The sequence below is a fragment of the Astyanax mexicanus genome, chromosome 1 (genome assembly GCF_023375975.1).
Source record: "Astyanax mexicanus isolate ESR-SI-001 chromosome 1, AstMex3_surface, whole genome shotgun sequence".
Taxonomy (NCBI): Eukaryota; Metazoa; Chordata; class Actinopteri; order Characiformes; family Acestrorhamphidae; genus Astyanax; species Astyanax mexicanus.
The window spans coordinates 38532623-38542837 of record NC_064408.1 but is presented as its reverse complement, the minus strand read 5'-3'; the positions used below and the strand labels follow the sequence as shown (position 1 = coordinate 38542837).

General features: G+C 41.7%; 2 protein-coding genes across 4 annotated transcripts in view; both read left to right on the top strand.

Annotated features, from left to right (window-relative positions):
- Positions 1-392: 392 nt before the first annotated feature.
- Positions 393-6205, top strand: LOC125782657 (chromobox protein homolog 2-like). The gene is made up of 4 exons (XM_049467374.1): positions 393-482; positions 2887-3138; positions 3253-3763; positions 6183-6205. Exons 2-4 carry the CDS (start codon positions 2914-2916, stop codon positions 6203-6205), a joined length of 759 nt encoding a protein of 252 aa, XP_049323331.1. The 5' UTR covers positions 393-482; positions 2887-2913.
- Positions 6164-10215, top strand: part of arap1a (ArfGAP with RhoGAP domain, ankyrin repeat and PH domain 1a) — a 248677-nt gene continuing 244625 nt past the window's right edge. The window contains exons 1-5 of one of the 3 annotated variants that reach the window (XM_049477271.1): positions 6586-6932; positions 7033-7118; positions 8086-8193; positions 8790-8859; positions 8981-9101. In XM_049477271.1, the coding sequence (XP_049333228.1) occupies positions 6921-6932; positions 7033-7118; positions 8086-8193; positions 8790-8859; positions 8981-9101 (397 nt within the window). In that variant the 5' untranslated portion in view covers positions 6586-6920. Of the gene's footprint in view, positions 6183-6585; positions 6933-7032; positions 7119-8085; positions 8194-8789; positions 8860-8980; positions 9102-10215 lie in introns of those variants that run through there. The other 2 variants (XM_049477289.1, XM_049477262.1) reach the window with 2 other exon arrangements.

Sequence of the window (10215 nt, the reverse complement as noted above, 5' to 3'; positions counted from 1 at the left end):
TTATATTGCGGTGGAACTGGTCATGTGCTGCGGAATTGTCAGATTAGACCCCCCCGAGTATTAAATAACAATAATACTCCTGGCTTGTCCCGCGGTGGGCTCTCCCATGGTTTCCATGGCAACCCGGACCGTCCATACGAGCCACCTGCTACATACTCGGGAAAGCGTGTGGAATCCTCTCCACACGCTAAAGGGGTAAGCGGTCTATACTCTGACATGATTTCTAAATCTATCTGCATATCTATTGTTCTGCTCTGCCAGTCTGCTTCTCCTTTTGTGTTTCCAGCACTAATTGACTCCGGTGCCGAGGGTAACTTCGTGAACCACCAACTGGCCAGACAACTCCAGATCCCAATGGAACCCCTGGATAACCCTGTCAAATTGTCTGCTGTGGATGGGAAACCAATTGGACAGGGAACCATTTCCCACGTCACCGTTCCTGTCAGAATGAACGTCAGCGCTCTGCACTCTGAGGAGCTCAGGTTTTTTGTCATGATGGACTCTGATTATTTTGTTATTTTGGGTCTCCCTTGGTTGAGAAAACATAATCCATTGATTTCCTGGTCTAATAATGAAATTATGTCCTGGTCTCCATATTGCCATAAACATTGTATTACTGCTCCTAAACTAAAAGTCCAGTCTACCACTGTTGAGAGTCCTGAGCCTGAGTCTCTTGCACATATCCCAGTTGAATACTCTGATCTTGTTGAAGTCTTCAGCAAATCTCGTGCCACACAACTCCCACCACATCGTCCTTACGATTGCGCTATTGATCTCATTGACAATCAAATACCCCCCAAATCTCACATTTATCCCTTGACTCAGACTGAGGAACAAGCTATGGAGGAGTATGTGCAGGAGGCCCTGGCTCAGGGTTTTATTCGTCATTCCACTTCTCCAGTTGCAGCATCATTCTTTTTTGTAAAAAAGAAGGATGGTGGTCTTCGACCTTGTATAGATTACAGACAACTTAATGCAGTTACTAAAACTTACCCGTATCCTCTCCCTCTAGTGCCTGTAGCTTTAGAACAATTACGTGGGGCTTCTGTCTTTACCAAATTGGACCTTCGTAGTGCATATAACTTAGTGAGAGTAAGGGAGGGAGATGAGTGGAAGACTGCTTTTTTTACCACAAGGGGGCACTATGAATACCAAGTTATGCCTTTTGGCCTCAAAAACGCCCCGTCCGTGTTCCAGTCCTTTATAAATGATGTCCTACGTGACATGTTAGGAAAGTTTGTGATTGCATTTTTAGACGACATTCTAATCTACTCATCCGATCTGACCACACACATTCCCCAGGTCCGCGCTGTCCTATCTCGTCTGCTAGAAAATCAACTTTTTATCAAAGCTGAGAAATGTGAATTTCACCTCTCCTCTATCTCTTTTCTGGGATATATCATTAATGCTAAGGGAGTTTCAATGGACAATAATAAAGTCCAGGCAGTAGTAGACTGGCCCATTCCCAAATCAGTAAAGGAACTGCAGAGATTTTTGGGTTTTGCCAACTTCTATAGACGTTTTATACGCAATTATAGCTCAGTAGCAGCACCACTCACTAATTTGTTGCGACATAATACTAAAACTTTAGTTTGGTCTGAACAAGCGCACGATGCTTTTTCTACCCTTAAGGGAAAGTTCACTTCTGCCCCTCTGTTAAAACATCCTGATCCTAAAGAACCATTCATTGTAGAGGTTGACGCCTCCAGTGTGGGAGTGGGGGCTGTACTCTCTCAAAGATTAGGCTCACCCAGTAAAATGCATCCTGTGGCCTATTTTTCTCATAAACTTTCTCCTGCTGAACAGAATTATGGTATTGGGGACCGCGAACTCTTAGCCATTAAATTAGCTTTAGAGGAATGGAGGCATTGGCTGGAGGGAGCTTTACACGCCTTTGTAGTTATCACTGATCACAAAAATTTAGAGTTTTTGAAATCCATGAAATGCATGAACTCACGTCAGGCTCGATGGTCTTTGTTTTTTGCTCGTTTTAATTTCACTGTTACTTACCGACCAGGGTCCCGTAACACTAAAGCTGATGCACTCTCGCATATCTATGATGAAAATAATTCAGTCATCTCAGAACCCACCACTATTCTAAAACCAGAGGTAATTTTGGCTCCTATCAGGTGGGAAATTTCGGAGGAGATTAGTCAAGCTAATCGAATTACACCTCCTCCCGCACAATGCCCACCTAACAAAACATATGTACCAAATCAGTGTAGAAATAAATTAATCACATGGGCTCACACTTCCCCATCTTCTGGACATCCCGGTGAGACCCGCACCTATCAATTATTGGAGGGTCGATTTTGGTGGGAAAACATGCGTTCAGACATCCATGAGTTTGTATCATCTTGTACCATTTGCGCTCAATGTAAAATTCCCCGTACTCTACCTGCCGGTAAATTAATACCATTACCAGTTCCAGCTCGACCTTGGTCCCATTTGGCAGTAGACTTTGTTACAGATCTTCCTGATTCCATGGGTAATACAGTCATTATGACTGTCGTTGATCGTTTCTCACGTGGTGTTAGGTTCATTCCCTTCGCTAAATTACCCACCGCTTTTGAAGCCGCTGAAAGCCTGTTTAATCAGGTATTTCGTATTTTTGGTATTCCCGAGGATATAGTGTCTGATCGCGGTCCTCAATTCATATCTCAAGTCTGGTCAGCATTCATGAGTAGGTTGGGTGTCTCTGTCAGTTTGTCTTCCGGTTATCATCCTCAAAGTAATGGTCAGTGTGAAAGGATGAACCAGGAACTAGGGAAATTCTTACGTATATATTGTTCTAACAATGTTCATGATTGGGCCCAATATCTCCCCTGGGCTGAATTGCCTCAAAATTCTCTTATCAGCTCTTCCGCTAAGTTAACTCCCTTTCAGTGTGTCCTAGGTTATCAACCTCCGCTCATGCCATGGTCAGCTGAACCTTCTGATATCCCTGCAGTAGATCAGTGGATGCGCCGTAGCGAGGAGGTGTGGGAGGAGACTCACAGACGTATAGAAGCCGTGTTAGAACAACACAAACAGCAGGCTGATCGTCATCGTCGTGAGGCCCCGCTCTACTCCCCAGGAGATCGCGTTTGGCTATCTACCAGGGATTTCCGGCTCCCCGAAGGCAACAAAAAATTATCAGTTAAGTTTATTGGCCCTTTTAAAATAATCAAAAGAATCAACGAAGTTACATACCGTCTTGAATTACCTTCTAATTATCGTGTCTGTCCTTCTTTCCATGTTTCTTTACTTAAGCCGGTTATCCCTGGTCCGCTGGATGAGACCTCGCATGGGATGCTGCCTCCTCCGCCTGTGCTCATGGATGGTGGACCCGTCTACGCGGTGGAGCGCCTGTTAGACTCCAGAAGGAGGAGGGGAGCCCTGGAGTACCTGGTTGATTGGGAAGGCTACGGACCTGAGGAGAGAAGCTGGGTTACTGCAGCAGACGTCCTTGACCCATTGTTGGTGGAAGAATTCCATCGGTCGCATCCGTCTTGTCCAGCACCACGCCCTCGGGGTCGTCCAAGGAGGAGGTCTCCTGACCCTGGAAGGGGTAGGCGCTATAGGTCTGCTGCTACTCGGTCTCTCAGTTCCGTCCGCGGCTCCAGGAGGGGTCGTCCCAGGACCAGGGGTCGTCCCAGGACCAGGGCTCCTGTTCAGGCTATCCCCGCTTCGGGTTCTCGTGTCCGTCGGGCCTCCGGGCGGAGAGGGGCGGTTCCTGTGTGTCGTCCTCGTCCTTCGGTTCTTTCGGACTCCTCGGGGGGAGGTACTGTCAGGTCTCTAGGATCTCCTCTCACACACCCGAACTCTATTTCCCAAAATCCCACTGGCCATGACGTCACCGTCAGCCGCTCACTCTCACCCAATCGCGTTACGCTCCCCCGTTCAGAGTCACCTGTATTCTAAGAAGTTCCGGTTCATAGTAATTCCATGTTTTGTATATATAGGGTTCGGTTAACGTCTGTTCTTCGCGAGGTATTGCCGACTCATGTTGCGTACTGAGCGTTATTCCAAACCCTTTTCTGTCTGCCCTTTTGTTATGATCTTTTTGCCTGTATTACGGATTTTGCCTTTTGTCTTTGCCCTTATTGGATTTGTTATATTATCGGACTGTCTCTCTGGCTTTGGATCTTGGACTGTCTCCTGTATTACGATTCCTGCTTCCAGTGTGAGTCTTGTTCAACCTGTTCTCTGGCTGTGTTACTCTGTTTACAACTCTGTAAATAAACCCGCCTTTACCTTTTACTCGGCGTGCGTCTCTCCTACCTGTCTGGCGTTACAGATAAAAGTATATGTTAGCGTCACCAGGTCACATTTTGAGAAACTGAAATATATTAATTCATTACTAGTTTTGCCCAGCGCTCTAAAATGCCGCTCGCTGCTGGAGACGCGTGAGAACAGCGAAAATTGAATAACATTATGATAAATAACGTCGGATGAAGTGTGGTTGCAAAGTAATGGTATAAAACATTCTATAAACACCATCTATACTAAAATGTTATGTTGTTGTTTGAACACGTTCGCACCGTCTCTTTTGCAGCATTCAGGCAGAGCGTGGCAACAAATATAACAATATAAAACTCAACTTATCAGTTCAATAAAATGAGGAAGAACATGTAAAGCTAATCAAATATCGTCAAATATAAATGATATGTTGAGGTTTTGGTGTGTTGTTTCAATTTCTTTAAAAAGTGAAACTAGTGTCAGTTATTTTGTAGCTTTATCAGTTCTAGTGTTCAAGACAGTGAACAGCTGGCGTACATGGATACCGCTGAGCATGTTCCAGTCTGGTTATATGCTACTGTCAGTAACATTACAGAATTAAAAGGCCTCTCACATAGTTTGTTGTTGCATTCAATTGATAACCAGTTGTTGTCAATTGCTTGGTTTGCCTGTACTGTTGCAACAGGCCTGCAAACACACACACACACACACACACACACACACACAAACTGTCCTAAACACACAATTCCCACACTATGCTAACTATGTATGTAAGAAGTGTGTAGTGCAGCCTGTTAAGATTGTCTATAAATGGTTAATCACCAACTAGACATTCTTAACAGGCTGCACTACACACTTCTTACATATACTATTATACACACTCCTTACACTGTACTATACACACTCCTTATACACTCTATTATACACCCTCCTTACACATTGTACTGTACACACTCCTAATATACTCTATTATACACACTGTACTATACACACTCCTTACACACTCTATTATACACACTACTTACGCACTCTATTATACACACTACTTATACACTCTATTATACACACTACTTACACACTCTATTATACACACTCCTAATATACTCTATTATACACACTACTTACACACTCTATTATACACACTACTTATACACTCTATTATACACCCTCCTTACACACTGTACTATACACACTCCTAATATACTCTATTATACACACTGTACTATACACACTCCTTACACACTCTATTATACACACTACTTACGCACTCTATTATACACACTACTTATACACTCTATTATACACACTCCTTACACACTGTACTATACACACTGCTTATACACCCTTTTATACACACTTGTTATACACTTGTACTATACACACTCCTAATACACTCTATTATACACACTTGTACTATACACACTCCTTAAACATTTTATTTTACACACTCCTTATACACTGTACTATACACACTCCTAATACACTCTATTATACACACTGTTCTACATACCGTCCTTAAACATTTTATTTTACACACTTCTTATACACTGTACTATACAGTCCTAATACAATACTATACACACACCTTACACACTGTTTTATATACATGCCTTATACACTGTACTATACACACTACTTATTCACTCTATTATACACACTACTTACACTCTTTACTATACACACTTCTTATACACTGTTCTATACACACTCCAAATACAATACTATACACACTACTTACACACTGTACTATACACACACTTTAAACACTGTTTTATATACACGCCTTACACACTGTCCTATTTACACTCCACACACATCACACTGGTATTAATACACAGGGACTAAACCATCTCAATACAACCTGCACACACACTCAGGAAAGGCGCACAGCTTCCTCATTTCTCAAATAAAAAGATGTGTGTTTGTGTTGCATAAACAGTGCCTCTTCTGATTCTGAACAGGTGAGTCACCTCTCCTTGTTTAACACACAGAGAATAGATGTACAGAGTACAGAGAATATATGTAATTTATTGGAATGCATTTTGGGTTTAGAATGAGGTTTAGGATCAGGTTGAGGGTTCTTAAAATTGGCCTGTTTAAATATATTGTCAGATTATACTATTTTATTGATGTGAGAGTCAAAACATAGTGTGTGTGTAAAGATATTGTACATGTAAATATATAAATAAATAAATATTAACATAAATTAATGTGCACTGGTAGACCATGAGACTGCATGTTCACTCTCATAAGAGCAAAAAGGCGATATTTGCCCTTTAATAACTGAACTGTTATAAAATTTGGTAAATGCAAGAAAAAGAAAACAAATGCATGTTTATTTAAAATAATAAATTGAAATAATTTAGTTCCTTTTTTATTATTTCTAACTTAATATAGTAAAGTCTCACCTTTAGCAGTTTAAGCAAGTGAAAGTTTGGTACTTTTTGTAGAGCACGGGACACTTGGAATTTCAGTACTAACTTCCTTCGGGTAAAGAGGTAGCTGTTACTGTTTGTGTGTGAGGAAAACAAAAAGTGGCAGATCAGGTTGTATTACATGCTGTGCAACCTTGTTCAGCTAGTGTGTCTATTCTAGTGTATGTGTGGTGTGTGTGTGTGTGTGTTTGTGTGTGTATGAAGATGTATAATATATTATAGAATCTTCACCGGTTGCTGTTGTTTCTGACAAAGACAGAAGTCATGGCCAAAAAGGTAAGCTTCTAAACTCTATGTGAGTGTGGTTGTAACTGTGGATGCACGGTAAAGTTGGCATGAAATGCTGTACATCTAAGAGAGCTTCTTTGTCCAACAGGAGGAAGAAAAAAGCCGCACTCTGCGAAACTTCCGCAGCCTTTCAGTGGAAGAAGACAGAAGACATTCCTTCTTTATGAGAGACCGGTAAGTGCATAGCATCACAGTTCTGTCTGGACTCGACTGTAGCCTATAACAGTTCACTCTTAATCGTCCTGTTTATTTGTCAGGAACAGCAATGATGTTCCCGGGTCAATTTGATCCGGTGCATGTTTAATTATCCAATTAATATCCAAAATAATAATTATCCAAAATAATAACTGTTCAAAAAAATCCAAACAAGCAGTGTGAATATTTTGTTACTAACTACATTGCTAATTATTTTAGCAATATTTTGTGCAATGGTGTTCTTTACCTTTAACAGGTATTGGTTCAAACTGGTTTTTCCCCAAAAAATAACAAATAAAAGAGACATGTTTAAACTTTTTTTAATGTTTTACTACTTTACTACTTTAAAAAGACCAACATATTAGACATAATAGCTTTACATAACATTAAAACATAACATTGAATTTTCTTTTAGTTTTTTGTTTATTGCAGGGGGTTTATGATGTTTACACTAATAAAGGCAAGCAGAAGAAGTTTTATACTGAAAAAAATACTTTAAACTATTTTTCCGACACAATTCTGTCAGAACCTGACTGTAGCTTACACAGTTTTGTCTAAACCCGACTGTAGCCAACACAGTTCTGTCTTAACCTGACTGTAGCCAACACAGTTTTGTCTAAAACCGACTGTAGCCGATACAGTTCTGTCTGATCCTGACTGTAGCCCGACACAGTTCTGTCTAAAACCCGGCTGTAGCCCAAGACAGTTCTTTCTGAACCCCACTGTAGTCAAGACAATTCTGTCTGAACCCGACTGTAGCTAGCACAGTTTTGTCTGAACCTGACTGTAGCCGACACAGTTCTGTCTGAACTTGACTGAAGCCGATACAGTTCTGTCTAAAACCCGACTGTAGCCCTACACAGTTCTGTCTGAACCGGACTGTAGCCACACACTATTCTGTCATAGTTTGTGTAACTATACCCTTTAATCTGTGTGTTTCTGTTAGTGAGGAGAGCATTGATCTGCCCTGTTCACATTTTCCGGACTATCCTAAGGATTCACACCCAGAGCCTGTTGTTAAATCAGGTTGGCTTGATAAAACTCCTCCTAAAGGGTAAGTGTGTTTTGTATCTGAAGCTTGCTTCTTTAGTTGAAAACTGTTGCAAACAAGTAATACAGGATGCCTTGTAATAAATGTTTAACATTCCACTTGAGTTGCATTCTAAACTGCTTCAAAAATCCATTTGAGGCAAATAAGCCTCATCTTGCCTCACCGGACAAACTTCCTTAAATCAGGCTTCACACCCCTAGGCCTGCTGTAACAAGGTAGGCAAACCAATGAAGTGCAAAGGGGCCCAAACTGGCCTGGGGCCCCCGAGACAATGACTGGCTATGAATTGAATGCAACAACGAACTGTGTGAGCGCCCCTTTAAATAGTGTGAATATCTAAGTACAAAGAAAATACAAGGACACTATCAGATTTTTTTACAGAATCCCCTTTAAGGGGGACTCTCCCACTAGTTGCTGACAGTAGCCAGCCAGCCAGGTTTGTGATTTCTGCAGCTGGCAAAATATGAAACTTTAGAAATCATGAAGTTGACAGGAAGTTTTCCCATTGTGTCTTTAGCCCCCAAATACCTCAAAACCATACACACTGATCTCTAACAGGATGGTTTATCTGTTGTTTTCTGTATTGTGTATGTTTTCAGGGGGAAGAGGTTTCAGAGACGATGGGTGCAGCTGGATCATAAATATCTGAGATATTTTCAAAACAGCAAGGTTTGACAAATCAGTTTATGTTGTATTCTGTCAAGTTATCACCACTACAGTCTTACAGTAGTCGGTGAGTATTAGCCTATCAGTTCAGTTTCCATTGTGTTTTCTCTCTCTCTTTCTCTAGGAGGTGTACTCTAAGCGGATGATATCTCTGCAATGTGTGAGTGCAGTTCAGCCTGCTGGCGATCAGCGATTCGAGCTCATCACTCTGAACCGAACATTTTTATTCAAAACAGAATCCAACCGTGAGTTAGGGTGAATCCCATTTCTCCCCTTGGCCCTACCCCTTACCCCTACCCCTTCTTTTCGAGTGTAATCCTTCCCCTTGGAACGGAGTTACAAGGGGAAGGGGTAAAATCCTACCCCTAGGAATTGGGACAACCCTTCAAGCACCCGGTGAAAGGTGAATCTTATTGAAAATAGCCTCCATAATATACTAGAAATTGTATATCACACTGGTTCCCAACACTGGTCCTGGAGCAGGTAATGTGTTACAAAAACAATATAATGTGCAAGAATATGGGTCCTCAGTGACAGAGGAATCACTGGTATATCACAATGACGTTTGTCAATGAACAATAAATACATAAATAAATAGCACTGATTTATGACCAGGCTACTAGCGGTGGTGTGTAGGTGACCCTGCTGGGCTGATGTGATGATAGCAGTGGAGCGCTAAAGTTCAGTAGCCTAGCTGCTGGTTTACTAGTTAACTTTAGGGCATTGTATGTGTACAGAAAGGGGGCAGGAGGTGCAGAAATTAATTAATATTGTCCATTCCTTAATTCCTCTGTGATGGGGAGCTGAAATTAGCTCTGATTATTTTTTTATTTGATTTATTTTTTCCGTTCCGCCTTAAATGCGGTAGCGCCTGCCATCTGTTGCACCATTTAAGGTGGAACGGGAAAGTTAGCTAGCTAGCTAGCTACCGAAACGAACTACTAGCGAACGTTTTATGCTTGTTACGAAGAATTCAGCCATAAAACATCAAAACTACACAATAAACTAAGGTAATACAGTGCTAATCGTAATTTTTAACATGGAAAATACTTTCTTTGGTCGCTTGTTCCGCCATCTTGCCAGTCATTCTCATACCCCTCGGTACGAAGTGTGGGTCTGGAAAATCTCCGTTTGAAGGGCTAACTAGCCCTACCCCTTACCCCTACCACTTCATCCTAACAGGAATCGGGACACTCCTACCCCTTGACGTGCATGCGCAAAACAGAGGGGTAGGGGTAAGGGGTAGGGCCAAGGGGAGAAATGGGATTCACCCTTAAACTCACTGATTTATAATCCCTAAAGACTAATGCCAATCACTTCAAACTAACCGCTACAAAATAATGCATAACCCCCTCACTC

Coding starts and splice junctions, on each gene's coding strand:
- LOC125782657 (XM_049467374.1), top strand. CDS start 2,914: ATGCCATGGTCAGCTGAACCTTCTGATATCCCTGCAGTAGATCAGTGG. Junction 3,139..3,252: donor AAGGCAACAAAAAATTATCA/GTTAAGTTTATT, acceptor TCTTTACTTAAG/CCGGTTATCCCTGGTCCGCT. Junction 3,764..6,182: donor TTCGGACTCCTCGGGGGGAG/GTACTGTCAGGT, acceptor GATTCTGAACAG/GTGAGTCACCTCTCCTTGTT.